At 46.5% G+C, this 27,526-nt stretch overlaps 1 protein-coding gene across 2 annotated transcripts in view; it reads right to left on the minus strand.

Moving 5' to 3' along the window:
• LOC147689747 (cytosolic phospholipase A2 delta-like) overlaps positions 1-27,526 on the minus strand; it is a 164,854-nt gene that overhangs the window by 61,940 nt on the left and 75,388 nt on the right. Inside the window, exons 9-10 of one of the 2 annotated variants that reach the window (XM_086937226.1) lie at positions 19,100-19,204; positions 496-549 (exon numbers count right to left, since the gene is read on the minus strand). In XM_086937226.1, coding sequence (XP_086793352.1) covers positions 496-549; positions 19,100-19,204 — 159 coding nt within the window. The remainder of the gene's footprint in view (positions 1-495; positions 550-19,099; positions 19,205-27,526) is intronic. The other variant, XM_086937227.1, reaches the window with a different exon arrangement.

Below are 27,526 nucleotides of genomic sequence, written 5' to 3' on the forward strand. Positions count from 1 at the left end.
TAAATAAGAACTATCAAAATCCCAAGGCCATGCAAAGCAGCAGAGCGGAAAAAGTAAAGCCAAACCTCAAGACATCTAGCAACATCTAGAAAAAGATAAAGAGAGTGAGTACTCAAGTTCCTATACCAGAGCTTGTTAATATTGAACTTGTTGAAACGTTCTAAGAAAGGTGTATAAAAGCATAAAATCAAATGGGAGAATTTAGAAATTTTCTATGCAAAAGTGTGAGTTACACACATGTGCATTGCTCTATCCTTTGGATGTTAAAGTTTATAATCAGTAATCGTCAATGATATAGATCATCAGTAAAGGAAGGCGACTTATAATGGGGAGAGTTTCTGCATTTACCAGGAGAATTTATCATTATTAACTAATTTACTGTTATTTTTTGACCAATATAAGAACACAGTATTTCACCCAAGTGAAATTTTGAGCTTGCTATTATGCTTATGTTACTTATAAGCTATTGCGGCTCAAAAAATATAAAATGTATACCTTGGTTATTGAGGGAGGAAGTTGGCAGGAGAAGCCGCAGCATTTTGTTGGTACCTGGTTGTTAAATTTTGAATAATCAAATTACCTTAGGGTCTTTTTTTATTAAGATTTTAAATCTTTACAAAACAATTCCAGCCTACTCCTAGCAAACAGCACATTTTCAATATTTAGAGCAATTGTTCAAGACCTAATCAAGGAGCATTATTTTGATCAAGTAAGGCGATAGATATTACACAATATGCAATAGGAAAAGAAAAAGACTAAGGGTCTGATTACGTGTTTGGTGGTCGGTGGGACAGCCAAACTAGTGGTTGATGTGCAGTGGCAGTGTGGGAGCGGGGAGATGGCGTGCCGTCCCGCTCCCACACAGCCAAAAAAAAAATCAGACCAATAGCCTTCTAAGAAAAGCATGCATTTGAAAGGAATACTCAGTGAAGCTGAAGCAATAAAATTGAGTACCAAAAGTGTTTTGTTTCAACATAAAATATGATTATAAGAAATGTTTTACTGATTTGATAGTTTGCCACCAGAAGACATCTTCTCCTCTGATAGAATGTATATTTCAATTTTCTTTCTAACATTAACCTTGTCTAAAACAAATATCAAAATGATTCAATGAATTAATTTTTCTCTGTCCAAAGAAAATTTGAGAATTGGGTACAGGAACAAAAATAAACAAACTGAAAATAGAACATCTAAGTGGGTCAGTTGATAGGGAGAAAGAATTGTCGAAATGCATGAGGATAATGGATAGAAGTTCTAACGACAACATAATATCATAATTATATTATGCTTTGTTTTAATTGATGACTAACTGTAGCCAGCACAATGCATTGCACTTTGTCTGCGCTGCCTCGGTGCTGGTCCGGGAGGGAGGGTGCTCCGGGGGGGTTGGCGGTGGGCGTTGTGGGCCTGTTGGGGATCTCATCTGCATGGTCTATGGTACCATGGCATCTGTATATGTGGCTCTGGCCTTGCCTCCCTTTTGTGGTGCAGGCTACTATCCGACTTTACACCAGGACAGAGAAGGTGTTAGTTTCCTGCTGTAACATGCGTTATTGCCTGTTTTGGGTTCTTATCGCCAATCTGGCTGGTCGTTGAGAATGTCGCGTAGTGGTGTTGTCGTGGCTTCTGGCACGGGAACGCCAACTCTGCATCTCATTTGCGATAGTTTCGGTGGTCATATGTGGCGATGTTTTTTGCTGCTGCTATCGCAGGAAAACTGGTGATTTCGGAGGTTAGCACCAGCTTGTGAATTGGGCGATAAATATATCACCACTTTGGCTGCAATAAAGTGCAGTTAACTCGGCGATAAGTCCTTGAGAATATTCCCCAGAGTGTGATACCTGGGTAGTTGTGTGGCATGTGCTTTGATTTGTTGCACGACCAGGGATGACTCCCGCTCCAAACTGGATGGTCCTTACTCATAACGATTTAGATGTGCATCTATGAGATAACTGATGGACTATCTTCTTTGGATTCGCGGGGGTCTGTGTTTTTGCCCACACTTCTCTGCAGCCCCTATCTCCTTTCCTGCCTTGGCAGTTTTTTCCCTTGTTAGGGGTTTGTGTTTTGTTATTTTCTAAAAATTGTTTGGCTATCTGCATAGATTAATGTGATGTGGCGGAGTGAAGCCATAAGGAGTATGTACTTTTGATTGTCAAGACTTGCTCGAATACCATTTTCTGATTGGTGGGGAGAGGTTATTTGACTAATGAGAATTGCTATATGTAGATTTGTAATCATGTACGATTGACAAATGTACTGATGTTTGTGTACAGCTCCTTTGTGATTCAGGCTTGATTTTTCTCTCCACCAGCCTTGCATGGTGCTTTATGCGACAATGTACTTTCTTCTGTATATGTTCATTATCACAAATGTCTCTAATAAACAGATCAAACAAAAAATAACAATAAAATAACACACATCAAACAAGTCTGTTGTACAATAAACCCCCAGACAAAACTTCACTCCAATATTTTAAAGCCATTGTCCCAGAGCTTTCTTTTAGACCAGTCCTTACATATAAGACACAACTCTACATATGTAACCAAATTTGATGAACAAGCTAAATCTTTGACAAACAAATCATTGAGCTAGAAATTATCCCAAACACAGTGTTTGTAGAGTAAGGATAAGGGTATGAAACAATCAGAAGCTCTACTAGTGACATATATAAAAGAATACAAGAAAAGTTCACCTCTGTAACTACATTCAGGCTAATCTCTATTCACCTTCAAAAGATCCTCATAGGCTTTGAAAGATTCTCAGGTCTAGTGAATAGTGATGCTAAAAACATCTTTTAACATTTCAAAATAGGAATGACCCTGAGGGAAAAGCTGATCCATAACAGAACTTAAGAAAAAAAACTGGGCTCAACATAAACCACTACTTCTCCCAGCATTATGCTGCAGCTTACCAGTTTTCAATGATTTGCCATTAATTAGACCTGTTTTATATCAATTAACGACAGATGTTAGTCACAGGAAACCATGGGAGCGTAAACACTGAGTGCATTTCAAGATGTTTACTGCTAGTTCAAGATGTAATCTTAGCATGACCAGTGCCTTCCTCATAAAAAATGCATTAAGATTCAGACTGCAGCCCATACACGGCAGGCTACTGAAGACCTAAACAACAAGCTTTGGCAAAGCAAATAGTTCTCACCATTGAATGAGTACCACGCGATTGGATATACCAATGCCGATTCGCTTTGGTATTAGCAAAAAAGTCAAATTAAATGGCCACTAGTGTAGGGCCCTGGAACAGTTAGTAGTGCAACTGCAATGTGGCTGCTGATGCTGGTAAATGTGTAGCAGCGCTAGAAGGTCATAGCGACCTAGCGCTGTAAGGGGAGCAGTAAAGAGAACAACCACACAAATACTGGGTCAGTGTCGTCAGCCACGTGCGCTGACGTCACCCTTTATTAAATACTCCCTGGTCCGCGCCCATTCCAGGGAGGTGCATGCATACAATGTATCGTAGCGGCCTGGTGGCGCACCACATCCCATCCAACGTTTAAACTGAAAAGTAATTGTTCACACTTAATGTTCCCTAGCTCCACCACAGCCCCTGTCACAGTGCCACCTTAACCGCACAAAGTCCCACAGCCATGTGTTCGGCGCCGGCTTGTTGCGAAAGTCATACCGATGGTGCTGGCTCCGACCACCACTCTCTTCATTCCCAGATGGAGGGGTACCACCCCAGAGGGTTGTTATCGGCCGCCCCTCTCGTTCTTCCTGGTGGCATGAGGTATCACTCCCACTCGGGTGGCCATCCATCGGGCCGGGGTCGGAGTCTTCCTCCCACGGTTCTCCTTTGGGAGCTGAAGCCGCAAGGCCTGGTCGGGGCACCTTTTTGAGCCAGGACCTATTTTGTGCTATTCTTTGGTGTCCTTTCTCTGCCACTACTAGGGTCCCGTGAACCCGCACAACTCTCCAGGGCTCCGGTTCAAAGGGCGTGCAAAACTTTGACCTGGGATACCTGTCCTTCCCCACAACGTAATCCCCAACCTGGATGTCGGCTGGTCGGGCACCACTCCTTTTGCTAGCCCGGTCATTGTTGTTCTTGCGTCGGGCTTGGGATGCTTCCACTTCAACTACCACAGGGGTCCATGCAGCGCTGACAGGTATTCCATCTCTCACGGCCCTCTTCAGTAACAGGTCATGGGGTGCGCACTTGGTGGTGCAGTGCAGAGTCTGTCTGTAGGCCCTCAAGAATTGGTGTAGACACATCTCCAGGTAGGCCCCTTGGGCCACCCCAATGCAGGGTGCCTTATTCAGGGTACGCATGAATCTTTCCACGTCCCCATTGGTTTGGGGTCACTGTGGTGTCCTTTTTCTGTGTCATATCCCCAGCTGTCTGAGGAACTCCTGATACTCCTGCCCTTGGAATGCCAGCCCATTGTCAGTGCACACTTCCTCAGGCGGTCCCAGCAGTGCAAATGCCTTCTCAGCACCGGTTGCAAGTCTTCTCAACTTCTTGGTGCCCTAGGTGTGCCAGCTCAATCGTGCGATCTCGGAGGGCTGCGGGCACGACAAATCTGGGTGCCTTTCAGGATGACTCCATTGCCAGCCGCACTCAGCTCACCTAGACACCTCCACATGCTTTCCCAGTATTCTTTTTCTTCAGCCGTTCTCTGTCATTTCCGCTCAGGAACCACCGCCACTGGTTGTCCTGCAATGTGCGGCTCACCTCCTGTAGGCACTCATCCTCCACCAACGCTTTCCATATGTCTTCCAGCAGAATTGCTTGAGGGCTAGCCTCGTCCAGCAGTTGGTTTATGTACACTGCTGCACTCTCATCAACCTCAAACCCTTGTGCTCCCTTGGGCACCAGCGGATGTCTTGACAGATAGTGGTCAGGATTGCTTGCCCCTGGATGGTACACGACCTCGAACTGATATTGTTGGATTTGGACGGCCCATCTTTCAATTCGTGGTGGTCCACTCTGCGCTGTCCCCACAAAAAGGGGTAAAAAGGGCTTATGATCAGCAATTACGGTGAAACGCTGCCTACACCGGCAGATGTGAAAATGTTGACAGGCCCATCGAATGGTCAGAGCCTCCCTCCAATCTGGGCATACTGGGTCTCCACTGCCGTGAGTGAGCGGCTGGCATATGCAATGGGCACCCACTCCTCCTGGTCTGACCACTGCAAAAATACAGCCCCTAGCCCCACTGGACTAGCATCAACAATCAGTTCCAGCCGCTCCGGGCCGAAAGTACGCCACTGTGGCGCTGGTGTGCAGAGCCTTTTTTACATCGGCAAAAGCCTGGGCCTCCTTGTCCAACCACCTCCATAGAGTGTCCTCTTTAGTTAACTATCACAAAGGTTCCGAGAGGGTGGCCAGTCGTGGAATAAATCGGCCACAGAAGTTGGCCACACCCAAGAAGCTTCTCACTTCTGACGGCGTCTAGGGGGCAGCTGCGCACCATTCAGGTCAGTCACAATTTCATCAATTGTGGGCGTAATGTGCCTTTCATAGCGAATGGCTTCATTGGGTAGTCGCATGTCCATGCACAAACAGATGGCTCCTGGCTGTTTTGGCTTGGGGGCTATCACCAACGGCAATACCCACGGTGTAGGGCCTGACACCTTCTCGATGACTCCTTCCTGCTCCAGGCGGTCCAGTTCCGCTTCCACCAGCGGTCTGAGGTGAAAAAGTGACCCTCCTATGACGAAGTGCCATAGGCCGTACAGACTCGTCGATATGTAGTTGGACCTCCACTCCTTTTAGGCATCCTAGCCTTTTGAACAGCTCAGGGATTTCCTCCAATATTTGATCTGCCTGCGACTGGTGCATATGCTTGGCAAATGTTACTAGTCCTATATCTTCGGCCGAATGACAGCTCAGTAACGACCCCGCCCGGTTACAGGTGACGTGGAACCGGGCGGCCGGGATTCTGTCCTTGCACCTCACCTCAGTGTCGACTACTTCTTGCAGTGGAATGGGTGTATCCCCTCCATAGGTCAATATACGTGCCCCCATCGGCCTAAGCCTGGGTCTCGGCTTGAGCCACTTTAACTGCTCTGCATCCAGGATATTGACGGATGCCCCAGTGTCCATAAGAGCCCTTACACACGCGTCTCCAATCCACACTTGGCACGTAGGTGGTGGTCTCTTGGTAACCACTGCTGCCCCCTGCTGTCCACTTCATCCTCTTCCAGAACTTTCTTGGCGTCTTGCGTAGACCCAGCTTCTGGAGGCCTTCTACCGACCTGCGGCTTGGCACTTTGACACACTTTTGCAAAGTGTCCATACTTGTTGCATTTCATGCCGGGCACACTCTCAGAGCATGCGCTCCCATGCCGCAGTTTTTGCATTTGAGCCGTCTGCTCCTTTCTTCTGGCTTGGCCCCTCCCTTTGGCCCCTCGACTCTGTGACTTCTTTATCGCCTGGATCCGTTCTTCCTAGATCGGATTTGGAAACACCGCCTGACTCTCCGTTGGCTTCTTAGTGAGCACCACTTCCATTTCGCCAGCGCGCGCATCCGCCAGCTCATGTGACCTCCCCAAGATGAGTGTTTCTTCCAGCGCAATCCCTGGTTGGCGGAGGATGAGCTTGCGCAGCTCCGATGATTTGCACCAGGCTATCAGCTGGGCTCGAGTCTCGAACGCCCGGTCAGGCATGGTACAAGTACTGGCCAACTTTCTCAGCCTCGCATTAACACATGCCTGTCGAATCCTCCCCCCGCTGTTTGGCTTGGCGCCATTTGAAGTGCTCCTAGTAGGGATTCACTGTGGGGTCGAAATAACGGTTGAGGGCCTGCACCGCCGTTTCATAGTCCCCACTATCTCCAGTGTCCGGCAGGTCCTGAAACAACTCATATAGTTTGTCACCCCCCCATCAGCAGCATCAACGACCTCTTTACCGTCCCATCTGTTTCTCGAATGGCCACAAAGTAGTTTTCCAGCTGCCCCAGCCACTTCTTCCAGCATGGGGCCGCAGTCGCAGGGTCTACCAGCTGTCTGAACTCAGTGAGGGTCTTCCCTGCCACGCGGCAGGGCAGCCCTCCGGCCACTCCCACCGCTGCTGTTCTCTCCGGTGAATCCAGCATGGCCGCGTCCCTTCACACCACACCGCTTTTCCGCACTCCTACCACGTGGTAACACACAGGGTCAGATCCAGCTTTGTCTCCAATGTAGTACCCTGGAACAGGTAGTAGTGCAACTGCAACATCGCTGCTGATGCTGGTAAAAGCGTAGCAGCGCTAGAAGATCATTGCGGCCTAGCGCTGTAAGCGGAGCAGTAAGGAGAACAACCACACAGATACTCGGTCCGTGCCGTCAGCCACTTGCGCTGACACCACCCTTTATTAAATACTCCCTGGTCCGCGCCCAGCCCAGGGAGGTGCATGCATACAATGTATCGTAGCGGCCGGGTAGCTCACCACAACTAGGGCATCAATATGCATTCACATGTATCCTCAAATGATCCAATGTGGCCATCCTAACGTTTGCAAATATTGCGATGCACCAATAGCCATTTTAGTATTTAAAATAAATTTAATTTACAGTTCCAAGATAAAAATTGCCATATTAAAATATTCATTAATAATTAGTATACATGGGAGCGCCAAAAGAAAATAGTGATCAGACTGTGCCACTGTGCAGTTGTCGGTCCATCACAAAACATATTTACAATAAAAAAAAATTGAAGTGAACAATTAAGCAAGGGTCAGGAAAAGAGAGAAATAGTTGGCATGTGAAGCTGAACGAGCACACAGGGAAGGAGAGCAAGAAAAGACTGGAATGCAAACAAAAAAAAAATTCCGTGCTAAAGGGATAGAAGTCTTCAAGTCAGAAAACAGTAAAGCAGATACGCTCTATTGCCAGGAATAACACAAAAATAGGGTTGAAAACCTTAACTCGGGACCACAGAGCTGAAATAGCAAGAAAGCTTAACAATCATGAGCAAAGGGCTGACAAAAAGCCCAGTTCATATATTGTATTATAGATAATAGGTCTTTACAAAACACATCTGCAGCTGTCTTTAGGCAAGACCTGCAAATCTCCTCGGGAGAGCAACAGAATCACTGTAAATTGATACTTGTATAGCGCACCACTCACCCGCAAGGGTCTCAAGGCGCTTGTACGAATACTGCTGTGGAACCCATCCTGGCTTTCCCTGTGAGGCGTCCACTCCTGGGCACCTCCAAGGTGGAGGCCAGGCATCCTTAGCGTTGTGGGGGCCGTTGTGGAGATTAAGCAAGCTATCGCCCAGAGTTGCAGAGTGGGACTCCATGATTGGAATAGGCACCGAGGCGAGAATTAGCAGGTCCGTGGAAATTTTAGCCCAAGACCCGCCGAGGCGGGGAATTGAACACTGGTCCCGGGCAAAACCTCTGCATCAGGGTCTGCCGCTCTAACCATTGAACCACACTTCTCCACTCCACTGGAGATTCAACAGTGAAAAGCCAATGCAAAATAACATGACCAATGACAAACTTGAGATTGGACTGCAAAAACGGCGAATGTTTCCAGCCGTTTTAAGAGAAAGATGACCGTCATTAGGGCCTAGGCCCTTTGCTGCTCTTTTACGCCGCCGAAAAGGTCACTTTTTTGACGTTCTGGTACAGCAGCATGTTTACAAGGTCTAATAAAACCACTTTACGTAGCTCTACATGGCCTTGTAAATATGTGCCCCTTTCACGCAGAACATTGCGTGATAGAGAAGTTCCATGGGTGTTGCTGTGGGTGTTCCCACGGAACACCCATGGAATCTGAAGCATTCCCAGATTTACAAGAAATCTTAAATCTGGGAATGCATCGGAATCTAAAGCCACCCCACGTGTGGCAACAGGGAGGCGCAACGAGGAGAAATGTTTTAATTTCTCCTTGTTTTTTCCTTTTTCCGTGTGTGCTGCATTCTGCAGCACACATAGAAAGAGAAAGTTGCCAGAATTGATTGATTTCATGCAGGAAGTTGTCCCTTCTTCCACAAAATCAATCAGCCCCCCAATGCAGGCACCCTTGCCAGGGCACAAGGGTGCCTGCGGTGGAGCCTGGCATCCCATTGTGCACCAGTGCAGGAGAAAAGAACAGGCAGGGGCAGCTCCTCCGCTATGGCGTAGGTGCGTCGCCCCACTGCTTTTATGCAGTGAAAAACATAAAATGACAATCACTTAGAGTGATTGTCATTTTATGTTTCCTGTCCTGCTGCTTTGCAGGGGGTGGGAGGGTGGGCGGGGCTGCTCTGCTCTCCCAGCAGGGCAGGGGAGGAGTGGTTTGCTTACTCCAAAGTACGCAATGACTGTTTGGTTGGCCCTCTCGGGCCGCCCATACCAGTCATGTGCACTTCCCTGTTCTCCATGCAGGCCGCATTACAGCCTACATGGGGAACATGCCCTGTCCTCCAGCCCCAGGCTGAGCGCTGTGATTAGCTTTGGGGAGAAAGCCTGGCTGCCTGCTTCCTGTTCATGTTGGAGGCAGGAGACCAGAAGTGGAGAAGACGCGGGACCCAGCCTCGAGGTGCGTTTTTTAAAATGTATTTGATTCATTCCAATCTTCCTCACCCCCTGCGCGTCACCCACGGTTCCCCCTCCCCGCTCCCGCCACCATCACCCGCCAGCCATGCCAGCCACGACTGAGAACAGAGGTGCACCTTATCTCATATATACAGCGCATTCCTGCCCCTATGTTTTGATGTAGGGGGGCGCAGCAAGATTCTTTGTGGCACTGACCGGCGCCAAAACTCATAAATGAGGCCCCTAGTGAAGCTTGGCAGTCCCGGGCAGGAAAATCACAATGTGGCCCCAGTGTGCAAATAGAATGCTCCCTGCACATTAGGGCCACTATATTTTTGTTTTTCAAAATACAAACATCAACTTTAAGACTTTGTATTTGAAAAACAAAAGTTTTTACAAATTAGGGCCAAAACAACATTGTGCAAACTCGTTTGGCTTCAGAGGAAATGGCACTCTGGAAGATGCATTGAAGGCAGTAAGATCCTAGCCAGGCAGGAGGGGTCCAACAGGACCGGCAATCTTCAACCAGAGGAAGGTAGGCCCACCAAGGTGAGGCTGCAGATCCAACTTTAACTGCCCTCTTTAGTCATTATGGAAATTTGCATTTGCCACATACCCAGGATTTAGCTGACCATTCAGATCCCTGGTTAGGACACATTTATAGCCATGCAAGCCAATGCCAAGTCTGCCCTTGCATCACCAAAATATTTTTTCAGTAAACATTTTGACAGTTGTTAATATGAATTAATAAGCAGAGAGAACAAAAATTGTTGCATACAATATAATTAGACTACACTTTACCCAAGAAGTGAATCAACGCCTATAAAGTACACCATGTACATTTCTAACCTACTTAACTAAAAGTATTTTTCAACAAAACTCTCTAGTGTTCTAAAAAACAGAACCAGATATACATTCATATAGTAGGATAAAAGATGATCTCAAAACCAACACAATAAAATGTGACATGTGTAACAACGGGAGTTTACAATGGTGCTCCATTTGTAAAACAAAATAAATAAATAAGCGCAGGTGCCCAAATAGTTTTTAGGACTTTGCTGCCCATTTGGCACCACCCATCTCCATCACTGGCACCACCTACAGTCTGCATAGAGAATTCCAAAGTGAGACTGCAGGGAGGAAGCAAAGCAAGTGTGCCAGTTTCCCAGAAGTGGAGTTCAGTGGGGGCTTCTCTGCCTAGAAATGTATTCCTTTGGTACTTTCTATATTAGAACATTTATATAAACATCTCATGTATTCTCCTGTTGAATCATTATTACAACTGGCACTTACACAACTATCGCTTTGTGCGCTATACAGACAGGTCAAGAATTGGTTGAGCATGTAGGAAGAAACCTTGCGTGACACAGTGACTTGGCAATGTCAGAAACAGGCACTGCCTTTCACCTCTTCTCCATAACTCTCAGTTGTGTCGTCCCCACTCATCCACGTCCTGACTTCACCACAACACCTAGCTGAGTTTGCAGTGTATGCTATATAAGACTCATTCAATGTGGGATCAAAACTGCAAAAACACAGGACCTCATTACGATAGCAGTTGGACGAGCATCCGACCGGCATCGTTTCGGGTTTGAGACCGTCTGACAAGGAGATCGGCATTCACGACAGCCCAATTAGGGTATGACTGCCATGCAGGCAATTGTAAACATTGCTTTTTCCAATGCAGTTTGTGCTGCGGCCCGAAAAGCAAAACACACAAGATGATGGACGGAATGTTGCACAATGGCAAAACATTCATCCCCAGTCACAGATCTGGGTTTAATCCATCGTTATTTTTCTCACCAAGCCACCCCAGTTCAGACATGGCCATATGCAAATCAGTCTTGTCCCTGTGCCTCATGGGAACAGTCCAGCCCGAACTGCCAAGCCATGTCTTCCCTGAACCGAAATCAAGCATCCTAGGACCGGTTTCTGGCTATCAGCCGTCATCAGCCAGGATAGCTTGACTCCAGTGGCCTAGTGAGCACAGGACCCACGTCTGGGCATACCCTTCCCACATAGGGTGAACAGCAAAACACACAATATGATGGACGGAATGTTGCACCCACCAGCACACATTAACCACTGGTTGCTAGCAAGCTATCTTTGCCTTCCTTTTGGTGTTACAGCCAACTTTGTCACAATGTATCTTAACTGTTTCAATGCTACAACCCCCAGTCCGGTTTTACGCTGTATTTCAAGTTGGAACCAGACCAACTGGCTCTACATTTCAACTGTCTGTGGACCTTAGACTCTTGGCACCCCCACCTAGCCCCTTCCAGTTTCTCTGATGCTTACTTTCACTCATTCGCTATCTCTGATCCATCCATCCACCCTACTCAAAGTAAATATATCACTTGTCCATTTTATCAGTAAGTAAATGTGAGAACTTAGGTTGTTAGTTGACTGGAGTTTGAGCCCCAGACAAGCTACAGCCACAATCCCTTTCAGGGTGAACCACAAAAAAGTCAGTAAATTAACATTTGCTTAATCCTGGGTAGCTAGGCACAAAAAGCAGTCATTTTTAACTTAGAGGCAATGTGTTAAGTATTTTCTGCAGCACACAAATAGTAATAAAGTGAAAACACAACACAAGAAAAATCCCTAATGACACAAGAAAATCCCAAATCCCAAAAGACTACATTTAAATAAATTATTTGACACCAAAATGACAAAAATCCAATGAGTAGAACCAGATTTATGAATTTAGTATTTTTTTCTGAAAACCAGAGCTTAAAAGATTTAATTGCCAAAAGCGGACATATAGTTGCGTAGGGTCAAAGTGGAAAGGTACGGCGGCCGCAATGGAGTGTGGGTTGGATACAAGAAGTGAATTGGGGCTGGTCAGCGCTTACCTTTGGACTGAAAACTTCTTGCAGAAAAAGTGCTGAGAAGCTAAAGTTCAGGGGGGCAAGGCTTCAGGAGGTGTCCAAGGCGGAAGTGTCGTTGTTGGATGGCCTTGGGACGAAGACAGAGTGAAGATTTCTACGTCCGGACTTAGTCGCCAAAATGGAAACCGAAATCTCCAGAGAGATAAAGCAGAGGGCTGTAGCCAATGACAGTTCCACAAGGTCAGATAACCCTTTGGCGAAGGACCGCCGAAACAGATTTGCTGCTGAAGAGAAGAACGTAGCAGGAGAAGCCTCAAGGTTAATCCGACCCGCAATGCACCTCAGGCAGATAGGCAAGCAGGTTTGTCCTGGCTTCTTCCTGATTCACAGAGCACTTTTCAGCCAAATGTTTAAGTCCTGAGTTTTCAACATTGGCCATCTAGGCACCTTTAGCACACCAACCAAGGGTTCAGGATAGATAGGACACCTCTTGGGGGTTCAGGACTCACTCAAGCGGGGTCTAGGTGCGAGTTCAGGCTGCTGGGAGCCTTTATGTCCCTGTGGCTCTGAACAGGGAGCCAGCAAACTAGCCCTTGGAGTAACTTCTGGCAATCCTGGGTGTTGGTGAGATTCAGGGCTCAACAGCATGGCTGCCCTCTGAGTGTTCAAGTGAGGCTCAAGGTAGGAAAGCAGTACTTCCAGGTAAAGCAGCAGTCCGGCAGAGTGCACAGCAGGTCACATCAGCAGGCAGCTCTCTGAAAGTTCTTCGCAGGTCTAGTACTGTACTAAAGAGTGGGTCTGAAGGTCCTATTTTTATACCTTGGTGCCCTTCTAGTGGATGGTGGGAGACGCTTCTGGAAAGATTCTTTGAAGTGCACGGAATTTCCTGGCTCCCTTGACCTGGCTCCAGGCTAGCTTCAGTGACAATACAGGCTTGATAGGCCCTTTGTGGGAGGGAAGAGCACACGCTATTCAGTTGTAAGTGGGGCTGTGATCAGCTCTGCTCCTCTATCCTGCGAGCAGATTGCAGATTGAGGCACGCCTATTCCCCCTATTGTGTGAATCGCTTGGAGGAATTCATAAAGCCTAACTTTCAGCTACCCCCAGTCATGTGACCCAAGACAAGCTGGAGGCATAAAGGGCAAAGGCAGGGTTCTGTAAAGTCGATCCTGGAGGGGCGGATCCATGCCAGATTTTTTGCATATCCCCATTTAGGTCAATGTAGTTATCTCAAAAATGTGGCATGGATCCAGCCCTCCAGGACCAACTTTGGAGAACCCTGGGCTACGGGAAAGAAAATGCCAACCTTCTAAAAGTGGCATTTTCAAACCTGCAGTGAAATATCCAACTTTAAAATTAAAGAGGGTTTATCATTACAATTTCAAAGGTACCAAACAAGATATATTTAACTGCTCTCAAATAGGAATTACAGCTTATTATATGTAATAGGGAATCCCCAATGTTATCCTATAGGACGGGTATGCCTCAAAGTAGTGAGAAACGATTTGGGGAGTTTTTTTCACTACCAGGACATGTAAAACTTAAAATAACAAGTCCAACCTTTTACCTACACAGCACTATGCCCTATGGACTACCCCGGGCCTTACTTAGTGGTGACGTACATGTAATGAATGAGGAGATTTAGGCTTGGCAAAGAGTTTTAAATGGCAAGTCAACATGGCAGATTAAACCAACTTTCAGGCTGCAATGGTGGACATGGGACATGTTTTAAGGTGCTACTTAGGTGGGTGGCAGAAGCATTGCAGGCTGACTGGTATCATTTAATTTACAGATCCTGAGTGTATGGTATAAAAGTGTATGAGGGACTGATAAGTAAATTAAATATGCCAAACAGGTGTAAACAAATTCTGCCATGATTAAAGGATAGAGCACAAGCACTTTAGCACTGTTTAGTAGTGATAAAGGGTCATATGTATCAAGCAAATTCGCATTCGCAAATGCCGAAATTCGCAGAATTTCAGCGTTTGCGAATGCGAATTTGCTGAATGGTATGTATTAAGGAAAATCTGGTGCAAAATAAGGAATCGCAACATTTGCGATTCCTTATTTTGCAATTGCTTTTAAGGAATCACAAATTTAGTGATTCCTTAAATGCAATGTATGAGCAAAAAAAATTTGCAAATTGTCCTTAAGGAATCGCAAATTACCACCAACTACAAGTTGGTGGTAAGTTGCGAATTCCTTGAAAAATGCAAATTTTTGCATTTTTCAAAGTGCCATGTGACGCACATACATGCCTTAGGGCATGTATGTGCGCCACATGTGCACCCATGCTTATTTAAGGGGTGCAACAGGTTGTCCTTTGGACACCCCTGCACCCTTGAAATTATTCTCAATTTGCGATTGTCAAAATTGCGAATCGCAAATTGAGAATAGCTTCCCATTCATTCCTAGGGCCTCCTGGCCCATAGAAAGGAATGGGAAAGTATTCCTTAATTGCGATTCGCAATTTGCTAATTGCAATTAAGGAATACTAAGAATTTGCAAAAAAATTGTGAATTTGTACATACATCCCAATTTGCGATTCTGAAATAGCGATTTCTTAAAAATCGCTATTTCACAATCGTAAATCAGGTTGATGATACATATGGCCCAAAGTGTGCAGAGTACTATGGCCAACAGAAACAAATTCAGCAAAAAAGTGGTGGATAAAGGCAAAACGTTTAGGGGTGACCCTGCAGAGAGGACCTGATACAACAATACTGCCCTCTAGCCTAATGCCAGTTGAGACTAGTAAATATCTTGATGGACTTCCCTGTTTAGGCGTGAGAACATGGACACTAGCCAAAGTTCTATGTCCATCTGAATTCAGTTGGATACCTCTGTCTATACTCTCCTGAGCCACAGCACTTACCCACGGGGAACCCTTATCTTTACCTGTGGAACCCATCTCTGCAGTCCCTAACCTTAATTTGCTCACAGATGCATCACAGTAGGCAGACCGTACTACCATGGCCAACAAAGTGACATGGTCCATTCCACCCCTTCTATCGGACTTCCGTCCACAACCCAAGGAAAAATCTGCCCATAAGAACAAGAAACAGAGGCCACTGACAGCTGTCAGTGTCAAGAGACAGGTCCAAGTCCTCCCTGGGATTCTGACATCTGAGTTTTTTCAGAGAAGGGATAAAAAAAACCCTGGGGTGTTAGGCAACCTTTTTCCACTCTTCTTTCCACTCACTACTCTAGTGGTGGTAGCCTGGGACTAGTCACTCAACCCAAGATCTGTACCCTGAGGCTACACAGAAGCCAGGAGTGAGTCCTTATTCCCCATTCCCCTCCATCTGGGCCTCTGTACCCTCTATTTGTAAGTGGTAAGCCCTAATGTCTGAGCATTCAGGACACCCTGGGTGGCCGTCTGTCCTAGCTCTTCTACCACCGCTGGCAACTCATTCCCCAGAATACAGTCAATGGGCATCTGGAGGTTGACTATGGCCCTTCTCTGGGTCACATCCCCCCACTTCAGGGTTACCAGGGCCCTGGGGTGGGTAAAGATCTCCCCTGGGCTGAGCACCTACACACCTGACCAGTGTATTGCTCTGGGGAAACCAGTCTTTCCACTACAATGGTTGAGCTGGCCCTGGTGTCCCTCAGAGCAGTGATTGGGACCCCATTCACCTGGACCTGGTGGAAGTGTCAACTCCCACCTTCAAGGATCACCAGTCTACCCTCTGCGTGCACTTCCTTCTAAGGAAGATTAGAGCATGATCTATCTCCTGCCCCTGGAGATTACCTACTCCAAAGGCCAAAATTGGCCATCCATGTAGAGGTTATGCCAGTGGGTGGCTTCTTTGACAAGACAGAATCCCCCTGCGTGTATCCTAGCTGGGAACAATCACAGCTGCGGGTTGGATATGGGGTGCCCTGAGCCATTAGCGATCAGAACATCTCTTCTTCTTCTGAGAAGGGACATGGGAACCTTTTCCTTCCCCCTTAACCAGAGACTTGTCTAGGTTCCCCCTGAACATCCTCTCACTCTTTGGGGGGGAAACTGAACCATCATTTTTGGGGTCACACCAAAGTACCTTTTCGGGCACTCTGATTCTGACCCATATATCTGTCCCCTCTGCAAGCTTCCAGGGGTCAGCAGGCCTCCTATCTACCAGGTGTTGGCGCAGCTCTGTAAAACAGGTATTGAGTTTGTGCTCCATCATAATTAGGTTGCTCAGACTAGTGAAATCCTCTACCTTGCTGCCTCTCACACAGCCCTTCAGTGCCTTGATGGAATAATCTATGAAGTCCACCCAGAACGGTTTGGAGCTTGTGGCTGTCCCTGAACCTATGAAGGCACTTCTTAGAGGTCGGCCCAAATTTGGTACAAAGAATGGCCTTCATGGGTGCACACTTGGTTGGGTCCTCCACCTCAAGTGTGACAAATGTGTCCCTTCCCACCATAGGCATGACCCTCCACACGCTAACCCTCCTCCCCCCAGCACTACTCTGAGACCTTTTGTACCCTCAGGGCTTCCTCGTATGCTGATAACCATTGATCTATATCATCGACCCCACCACATAACTGGGCTCTAGGTCAATGGGTATGCAGACTCTCACATTTACAGTGGGCACTGCTGGTATGCTGCCACCAATATTGCTGGACTCCACTAGCTTGGCTTTTATTTCCAGCACCTTGAGTTTGAGCTCAAGTGTCATCCTCTTTTCATCCATCCTTAGCTTGACCAGTTCGGGCTGTAGCTTGAGCTTCTTCTTCTCCCTCCTGTCCTCCAGTTCCTCTGGGATCAGGCCCCTGGCAGACACACTGCTCCCTGCTCCATCCTGAGCATCCGGGGCATCCTGGTCATCTGCTGAGATTGAATTGGGCTCCTCTGGCAGCTCAAGGCCCCGGTCTCTCTCTCCTCATTCTCTGTGTGTGCTTCCTCCTTTTCATTGTCATCCACCTCATCCTCTTCTGATGGGGCCTGCCACATCTGCCTATTCTCAAAGGCCATGAGGGCGACTTGGAAATCCAGTATGGTAGCCCTCTTGTCTGCGTTCATGTCCCTTTTGCTTACAGAGTATCAGCAGCTTAGCTCTGCTGAGTGTCTTATAGTTGCATGGCTCCATCTTCATGGTCCAAAAAGGAAAGTAGAACACTTACATTTAGAAAAGGGAGAAAATAGTCAATTGAAAAATTAAGGAAGATTTTTAAAAGTGGTCACTTTGATGTCAAATTATTATTTTAGGATTTTTGTGTAATACAAATCACTGTATGGTACTGCACAAACACAAGCCCTGGTCCACACCACTGAATACAAATGTGTGAAATGGGGTTGTTGGTTGACTGGGTTGTGAGCCCTGGTCAAGCACCCGCCTCATTCCCTTGTAGGGTGAACCACAAAAAGTCACTAAATTAACCTGTGCTTACCCCTGGGTAGCTTGGCACAAAAAGCAGTCATGTTTAACTTAGAGACAATGTGTTAAGTATTTATGCAGCGCACAAACAGTAATTAAGTGTTTATCCACTCTGGCACATCCTCATGACATGAACGAGGAAGACAGATGAGGAGGTAATACCCCAATTATGTGCCTATAATCTTCATTCATTCGAGCCTTGGTCTTCCTCATCACAGCCCTAGATTCCTGCCCTCCATGCCTGGTTGTTATTTACCCTGGGCTACTGAGGTGATTGGTATTTCAGGAATTGTGGTAGCAGTACGTCTTTATGACTCCCAGGGAGGAGGTAGGACCAAAGTTTGGACTGGGAATACATATTTATTTTGACATTTATTTTAGTGCTAAGGTAGGCAAATCCTGTTGTGTAATAATTCAAAATTCACAGTCTAAGGACTGGGAATAGAAAGGCAAAGACTCAGAGTAAAGAAAATTACCGGTAAGTAATCAAAACGAGTCAGGATTAAAACATAAATGTTTTAGTACTGTAGCCCATACCTTAACTGCTAATCTCAGCTCCGACATGAGATCATAAAACAAAGTATATAACTGAGAATCAGCTAATTCTGATTTATATGCCCCTATTTTCTAATATACAGCAATAAGAAGGCATGGGAGGTTTTTTACAAGATTTTGTGGAAGGCTTTATTTGGAGCCCTATTTAAATATTGATGGACGAAGTAGTCACCTTTGACCTGGCAGAGGACTTTACGTCTGCCAGGCAGAGACTACTCCGCCCACTAAATGTATATATGACTGCCTAGAAGGCATTCATTTACAACCATTCCATTCTTTTTTTTTCCTCTTTCTACTGGATGTTGATATTGCATTTATGTTCTTCCCCCCGTCATATTGTAAAGCGCTCTGATATCCTTCGGGATCTTGTTTGCGCTATATAAAACTTTATAAATAAATAAAATAAAAAATAAAGGCATTGACAGGAACTGTCCTCACGGCGGTTCCTGTCAATGCGTTTTACTGTTTGTTACAGGGCTGGGTTGGAAGGACGCAGCCTTGTAACAAACAACAATCTTCTTTTCCTTTCAAAAAGAACATCCCAAACAGGATTTTCGTTTTGCAAAGAAAAAAAGTAATGCTCCCATATGGGGGGGGGGGGGGGGGGGGGGGGAGGGCATTCAAATGTTTTTACTGTTCCTTACCACCAGGTTTTACCTGCCAGTAAGAGCAGTATCAAAATGATTGTAGGCGGACCTCATTCTTACCAGCAAGAATTAAATTAGGCCTTAAGTATCTGTGTCTTTTTTTTGCTGAAAGATAAACAATTGCTTTTTCATATATAAATAGTTAATATCTCAGGGAATGCATTTTTACATTGCAAGTACTATTAACGAGCACAGTAGGTAATCTGTGGTTTTACCTAAAAGGAAACACTCACCATTGATGCTGGAAGTGCCACGTTCACTTTATTGCCTACGGTTAGTGTCTTCAGAGGTAGAACGACCATGCTTTCCGGGGTGGTGGAGTCTTTTCTGGATCTGAACTGAGAAAAAACCAAGCATGTATCTTAACAAGGAGAATAAGAGTCGATTCAGCAACAACTTCAGCAGAAGCAGTAAAAATCAGCTGCAACCTCTACAACGTTTTGTACTACTTCGTTTCTACTGATTTTTAACCCCTTGCGTGCGCGTGACGCCCGGGAGCCGCTACGCGTCACGGTGTGTGTGTGCGGAGGACTGCCCCCGGCCGTCCGAACACCGTCCACTCATTAAAAACCCAGCACAGCGGTGGAATTTTCGCCGCAGTCAAGGGGTTAAAGGGAATCGCCTGTTTGAAATTTGGACTCAATTGATTGAAAAAAATGCAATTTTACTCTCTAAGGCCCACCTTTATCAAGATTTTGCATTACACTTGCGCCAAGGAAAGGGACACAAGGGTGACGCAAAACCTAAATGAGATTTATCAAGTCACGCAAGACCACCTTCTGCAGCCTTTCATGGCAGGATAACTAGAGTAACGCAAGGCAGCAGATATAGCTGCCTAGCTTTACTCTGCAGCAGGGGGGCGTGTCCCCACGCATCCACCCATGCATTCTGATATATTTCAAGATTTTCAAGATTAAAGAGAGTCACCATTTCATGCCAAAAGGGATGGGATGGGTTATGCAACACCAAAAAAAGTTCCCTTTTGTGAAAACTTACTCCTATATGAACCCCAATATTATCTGCCCTAGGCTCAATTAGGATGCACTAAATATAAATATACAGTGAGCGCTTGATCTACAATTTTAAAAAAACAACTCCGTCCCCACATTTTCAAAAAACAATCAAATGTATTTACTCTTTAAGAAGATATAATAAATTATACCATTTGTACACCAGCTTGTATATGCAAAATAAAAACATACAGATATTAAAACACACATTCTTACAGTTCATCATACTCTATTGAATGTATATTTACCAAACATCATTGTTTCATGTCACTACAGGACATGAATCTCCTCTCTACAGTACAAATAATAAAAGGCAACGCAAACAAATAAAAGAAAATATCTGTCTTTCATTTCAACAATACAAATAATAAAGAATAGCTCAAAACACTATTATTTTAAATTGTGTTGACGCAACATTTCAGTGGTACTTGAAATCGTTCACCCGACCTTCTTCAGAACACCAATATTTTTATACAAGTCATACAAAACTTTTTATTCTGTTATGTTAAGAGGGAATTTATTAAAGCGCACATCCACTGACAGGTCTCTTGGCGCTAGGGAGTCCGAGCAGAGAAAAGAGCAAGCAAGATGCATCTAGTTGTACGCTAGGGCGAACAACCAGGTATTTAGTTGCCTCCTAAACCGCTCATTATCAACCTCAACCCTGAGTGAGAGAGGAAGCGAATTCCAGAACATCAGGCCCAACACACTTAGAAAGAGGTAAATGCCTCTGAGGATTATTTTTGTGCAGGAAGGTGCGGCTAGAGGATTGGAAACTTTCTGTAAAGGTCAACCTTTCTAAGATGACTAGTCTCCCAACATTGCTCCTCATACAAAAGAGTGTGCACCTGTTGTTATAATGCAAGGGCATCCTGGAAGAGCATGTCCTTCCACCAAATTTGTTGAATTCTGCCATAATTTTAGGGCTTGATACACCTGATCTGACTAAGGAATAGGGGCTTCGAATAATGCGGAGGCTAGTGATCAATATGTGTATAGATGCAACAGAAGAGGATACAGATGAAGATGGGGCCCAAGAAACATAACAATGCAAGGGGCTATGAGGCCCTGAAGCCTCAGTAACAGTGATGCTGGTGAATGAGCTATTCTAAGTAGGGAGGTGAGCAAAAGATGAATGGTTGATGCTTAGTATTCTGGAATAATGACCATGACCAGGTCTATCCCAAATGTCGCTGCAAAAAAATCAGATATTTGAAAAGCTTGGCCATACATTGTTTTGCAACACATCCGGAATCTATGATAGTTGAGGCAGATCTCAATCACTTCCAGGCCTTCTCTGGCTTTAAACTCTGATAGAGAATGAAGGGGCTAGTAATCTAAATGCGAATAAACACTTCAACCTTAAAGATTCAGGAGGGCCACCAGAGTAACAACCACCTTTGTGAAGATTTGAGGTGTTGACTTGAACTCAAAATGGCAAGACTTGAAATGGGAAGTGTTGGATCTAGACACAAATTCTCAAGACCATTAGATGTACTGAAACAATGTTAACATAAAGCTGTCGATCTGGATCAGTGGTATGACCTTGACCCACTGATACAGGAACTTTAGGTCTGTTACCATTCCAAATCTTCCTAATTTGGGTCTAGAAAGATTGCTATAATAGATGCTTGTCCCTCTCCCACATTGTGGCACTGGAATGATAAGTCCTGTATAGCTTTCAGAAAAGCCAATCTCTTCTCTGAATCAATAGGTCAATTGACTATCTTGAGTCTGGAGCCTAGAAGGGTAGAGGATCATCTTCCTTGATCACTTGCAGGATCCCTGCATCTGAAGTAGACCTTTCCACATTTATTTGGAATAATCAGATTCAACTCCAACAGGAATATGTGAATTATCCTTAGCATTGTTGTGAATAAGGCTGCTGAGATTGGGATCTTTGTTTATGTTTCTGCTTTACTGCAAGAGAATCTTGACACATAGTTTCCATCTCTTCCAAGGGATATAGTTTTCCCATGAATCTGGGCAGATTAATTTTATCCTGGTAATTTTATTCCCTCAAAACAAAATCCATCACATAAGGGCACATCGGAAGATGTATCTCTGGAGAAGAAGTAGAGGTAGACCAGGATGATGAGAAAGAGGAACCCTCTAAATGTGTTCATTTTCTAGAATGCTTCACATTTATATTTGTGCCAACAATTGGTAACAAACGACAACAATGACTTTAAGCAATAATTGCCCCTCAATTTCTGCCACAATATTGTGAACACTAGGTACACACTCAGCAGAAACCGAACGTCTGCTTTACTATTGCATTACTACTGCATCAAGTGAGTATACATATGACAAAGCCACTATAGGTTTCTAATCAAGACGGAAAGTAAAACAACTTAAAGATGTAAATAATTCTTAAATGCAAACAGCCAGCAGGTACTTCAATATAATGGGTCTTATGTACAAGCCCCTTGCACCGCCGGTACGTCATGTTGCGTGACGCACCAGAGGAACAACCGGCTGCCCGATATTTACAAGGACAAGTACGAGGCGTGACATGGGTGTTGTTGTGGGTGTTCCCGTGCAGCACCCATGTATTCTGATGCATTTCCAGATTTACAAGAAATCGTAAACCTGGAAATGTGTCAGAATGCTACGCCACCCAAGGGTGGCGTAGCGAGGCGCAAACTCGTCGTATTTTTCCTCTTTCAATGCGTGCTGCATTCTACAGCATGCATGGAAGGAAGAAATCACCTCAATCTCCCCAAGAATGGAGGCATCCTTGCAGCATGGTGCAAGCGTGCCTGCGCCAGCATATGGCAGCCGATTGTACGCCAACGCAGGGGAAAGCACATGGATGTGACATATTGTTGTAAATACGTTGCATTTTTATGCTTGGAAAGTGACTCAGTGCGGCATAGCCAAATGGCTTGCAGCATGCACTGAGTCACTTTCATTGTAAATATGGCCCAATATTTTTAAGCCAACCGATGGTTCATCACAGAATGTTCACATGGCACACAAAATCTCAATGACTATGCTGCAACCCATGATCCCACAGCAAGAAAATATGTAAATAATTTGTTCTGGGATCAATTCCTCATCTACTCTTAAACGTTACGAAATATTTACCACTCCCCTGTGCCCCAAGTCCAACAGGGAGCAAACAATAGGGTGGAAACCCTTGGAGACTGAAGCCCGGAAGGAGTCCCAGGATTTCCTCTATTCCTGTGCCAGTCACAAGCCGAAAAAACAAAAAAGGAGGCAAGCAATGGCAAAGACAAAAGGTCTCACCAATGCAAGAGCTATTGCCTTTCCCAAGTCTTTTAGCAAAGCTGTAGAGCAGCATGTCTAAAAGTTAGAAAAAAGCTGTATGGCATGGTCAAAGCTGGCCTCGCCATACAGCTCTTATTTCTTATGGCGGTTGGAGGTGGGCAGCGTGGATAACAGGAGGGACGGTGGGAGGCTATGTTTCACACGCACAACAGGAAGTAGGGTGAGAGGGGATGGCCAACTGGGCTGTAAAAAAAGTGCTATGATGCAGCCAGCCATGCCCACGTCATACTGCTTTTTTTTCTTATAGTGGGTGGGGGGGCAACATATACAACAGGAGAGTAGGGTTGCTATTGAAGAAGAAACACAGACAATGGTAGGCAGTTGGGAAGGGAATATGCAACATGGAAAAGGGATTTAGTAGAAGAAAAAGCAACATGGACAAAGGGGGGTAGGAGGTGATGAAGCAACACGGATGGGGATGACTGGGGAAGAAGCAACATGGCCAAGGATGGTGTGTGGGAGGCGAAGAAGCAACAAGGACAACGGAGGAGCAGCAACATTGGCAACGTGTGTAACAAGGGATGAAGTAATACAAACAATGGGGTGGGAGGTGAAAGAAGCAAAACTAATTATAGGGGGTTAGTGGGAAAGAGTCAAGTCAAGTCAAGTCATAAAATTTGTATAGCGCACTACATACCCAGAGGGTTTCAAGGCGCTTAGGAGGAGGAGGATTATTTGTCAAATATCCACGTTTTAAGCTGCTTTCTGAACGCTAGGTGGTTCTGGGTGAGGCGGAGGTAAGCGGGGAGTGAGTTCCATGTTTTAGCAGCCAGGTAAGAAAAGGATCTGCCTCCCATGGTGGTCTTGTTGATGCGAGGTACAGTGGCGAGGGCTTGGTCGGAAGAGCGTAGTTGGCGGGAGGGGGTGTAGAAGGACAGTCGAGAGTTGAGGCAGTCTGGTCCGATGTCGTAAAGTGATTTGTGTGCGTGGGTGAGCAGTCGGAAAGTGATCCTCTTATTGACAGGTAGCCAGTGGAGGTCTTTAAGGTGACCAGAGATGTGTTCGTTGCGTGGGATGTCTAGTATGAGCCTGGCTGAGGCGTTTTGGATTCGTTGGAGTTTCTTCTGGAGTTTAGCGGTGGTACCTGCGTAGAGGGTGTTTCCGTAGTCCAGTCGGCTCGTGACCAGGGCGTGGGTGACTGTTTTCCTAGTTTCGGAGGGGATCCAGCGAAATGTTTTTCTGAGCATGCGAAGAATGTTGAAGCAGGAAGAGGATACGGCGTTGACTTGTTTGTTCATTGAGAGTGAAGAGTCCAGAATGACGCCAAGGTTCCGTGCGTGGTCTGTCGGGATGGGTGCTTTTCCGAGGGCTTCCGGCCACCAGGAGTCGTCCCAAGCAGAGGGGGATGTGCCTAGGATGAGGACTTCTGTTTTGTCTGAGTTCAGTTTCAGACGGCTTTGTTTCATCCATTCGGCGACTTCTTTCATTCCTTCGTGCAGGTTAGCTTTGGCGGCGCCGGGGTCATTGGTGAGGGAAATGATCAGTTGAGTGTCGTCCGCGTAAGAGATGATGTTGAGGTTGTGTTGGCGGGCGATGGCCGCGAGGGGGCTCATGTATACGTTGAAGAGGGTGGGACTGAGTGAGGATCCTTGAGGTACGCCGCAGATGACTTCAGAGGCCTCGGACTTGAATGGAGGAAGGCGGACTCTCTGGGTTCTACCGGTGAGGAACGAGGTGATCCATTCCAGTGCTTTTCCTTGGATTCCGATGTTATTGAGGCGTTGTAGAAGGGTGCTGTCAAGTCAAGTCAAGTCATAAAATTTGTATAGCGCACTACATACCCAGAGGGTTTCAAGGCGCTTAGGACGGGGAGGAGGATTATTTGTCAAATATCCACGTTTTAAGCTGCTTTCTGAACGCTAGGTGATTCTGGGTGAGGCGGAGGTAAGCGGGGAGTGAGTTCCATGTTTTGGCAGCCAGGTATGAAAAGGATCTGCCTCCCATGGTGGTCTTGTTGATGCGAGGTACAGTGGCGAAGGCTTGGCTGGAAGAGCGAAGTTGGCGGGAGGGGGTGTAGAAGGACAGTCGAGAGTTGAGGCAATCTGGTCCGATGTCGTAGAGTGATTTGTGTGCGTGGGTAAGCAGTCGGAAAGTGATCCTCTTATTGACGGGTAGCCAGTGGAGGTCTTTAAGGTGACCAGAGATGTGTTCGTTGCGTGGGATGTCTAATATGAGCCTGGCTGAGGCGTTTTGGATACGTTGTAGTTTCTTCTGGAGTTTAGCGGTGGTACCTGCGTAGAGGGTGTTTCCGTAGTCCAGTCGGCTCGTGACTAGAGCGTGGGTGACTGTTTTCCTTGTTTCGGAGGGGATCCAGCGAAATGTTTTTCTGAGCATGCGAAGAATGTTAAAGCAGGAAGAGGATACGGCGCTGACTTGTCTGTTCATTGAAACTGTATCGAATGCTGCAGAGAGGTCGAGGAGGATGAGGGCGACTGTGTCTCCATTGTCCAGTAGAGTTCGAATGTCATCTGTTGCTGCGATGAGGGCGGTCTCGGTACTATGTTTTGCTCGGAAGCCAGATTGTGAGGGGTCGAGGGATTTGTTGGCTTCGAGGAAGGCGGCGAGCTGGTTGTTGACGGCTTTCTCGATGACTTTGGCCGGGAATGGAAGAAGCGAGATGGGGCGGTAATTTTTGAGTTCGGTGGGGTCCGCTGTTGGTTTTTTCAGAAGGGCGGTGAGTTCAGCGTGTTTCCAGTCTTCAGGGAAGGTAGCGGAGTTGAAGGAGCAGTTGATGACGTCTTGGAGGTGCGGTGCTATGACGGAGTCTGCTTTGTTGAAGATGTGGTGAGGGCATGGGTCTGTGGGGGATCCTGAGTGGATGGAGTTCATCAGGCGGATGGTGTCCTCAGTGGAGATTGGCTTCCAGTCGTTAAGGGTGTTCACGGGGGGAGGATGGATAGCAGACGGTAGGGTGGGTTGGTTTCCGGGTTGGTTGTCAAAGCTGTTGTGGATGTCTGCAATCTTGTTTTGGAAAAAAGAGGCTAGGGAGTCGCAGAGGGTTTGAGAGGGGGTGATGTCGTTGGAGTTGGCCGAGGGATTGGAAAATTCCTTGACGATGTTGAAAAGTTCCTTGCTGTTGTGAGTGTTGTTGTCGAGTCGATCCTTGAGTGCTGCTTTCTTGGCTTTTCGGATTAGTTGGTGGTGAGTGCGGGTGGCGTTTTTGAAGGCGTCCTTGGTGCTGGTGGTTGGGTCTTTTTTCCAGGCCTTTTCAAGGGAGCGGCAGAGTTTCTTGGACTTCTTGAGATCATCGTTGAACCATGAGGCCTTCTTGCTGCCAGGTTTGTTTTGATGTTTTTTCAGAGGTGCTAAGGTGTCCGCGGTGTTGGATAACCATAGGGTGAGATTAGCGGCGGCTTCGTTGGCGTTGGAGGAGGGGGCTGGGGTGTGTTGAAGGAGCGATGCGGAGATTTGGTCCGTGGTGATTTTGTTCCAGTTCCTTTTCAAGGTAGGTTGGAGGTGGATGCTGGGTTTTGGTTTGTTGTAGGTGAAGTGAACGCATCTGTGGTCAGTCCAGATGAGGTCCGTAGTGTGGCTGAAGGAGACATGGTTGCTGGAGGTGAAGATGGGGTCGAGTGTGTGACCTGCGATGTGGGTGGGGGAAGTGACCAGTTGTTTAAGTCCGAGGTTGGTGAGGTTGTCCACGAGGGTGGCGGTGTTGCGGTCGTTGATCTTATCGAAGTGAAAGTTGAGGTCTCCCAGAAGGATGTATTCTTTGGAGGGGAGCGCGTGTGGAGTGATGAAGTCCGTGATGTCTTCACTGAATTTTGCGCGGGGTCCTGGTGGCCTGTAAAGGAGGGTGCCTCTGAGTGTGGTCTTGGGGTCGATGTGGATCTGGAAGTGAAGGTGTTCGGAATTGGCGAGGTTGGCGTCAGAGCTGGTTGAGATGCGGATAGATTTCTTATGGACTATAGCGATTCCTCCTCCTGTGTGGCTGGTGCGGTCCTTGCGTGTGATCTTATATTCATCAGGGATGGCAATGGTGATGTCTGGTGCTGAGGAAGCATTCATCCATGTTTCCGTAAGGAAGGCGATGTCCGGAGAGATGGTGTCTAGTAGGTTCCATAGGTCGATGGCGTGCCTGTGGACTGATCGGGTGTTGAGAAGGATACAATGTAGGTGGTTGGGGTCGGGTATCTGTGGTGAGGTTGTAGCGGAGATGTTGTCGGTGCCGATGAATTTGCAGGAGTAGCAGGTGAAAGGTCCATGGGTGTGTCCAGGAGCGGCTTGGACGCAGTTGGGAGCGCGACCAGGGTTAAGGGCTAGGAGGGTGGCGGCATCGTAGGTAATGCGGGAGGGCTGGGCAGCGCGAGGGGCAGGGGGTCTGGCGCTGGGCGCGGTCCAGGCGCGGACGGGCGT

This window comes from Lissotriton vulgaris, chromosome 9 (genome assembly GCF_964263255.1).
Source record: "Lissotriton vulgaris chromosome 9, aLisVul1.2, whole genome shotgun sequence".
Lineage (NCBI taxonomy): Eukaryota > Metazoa > Chordata > Amphibia > Caudata > Salamandridae > Lissotriton > Lissotriton vulgaris.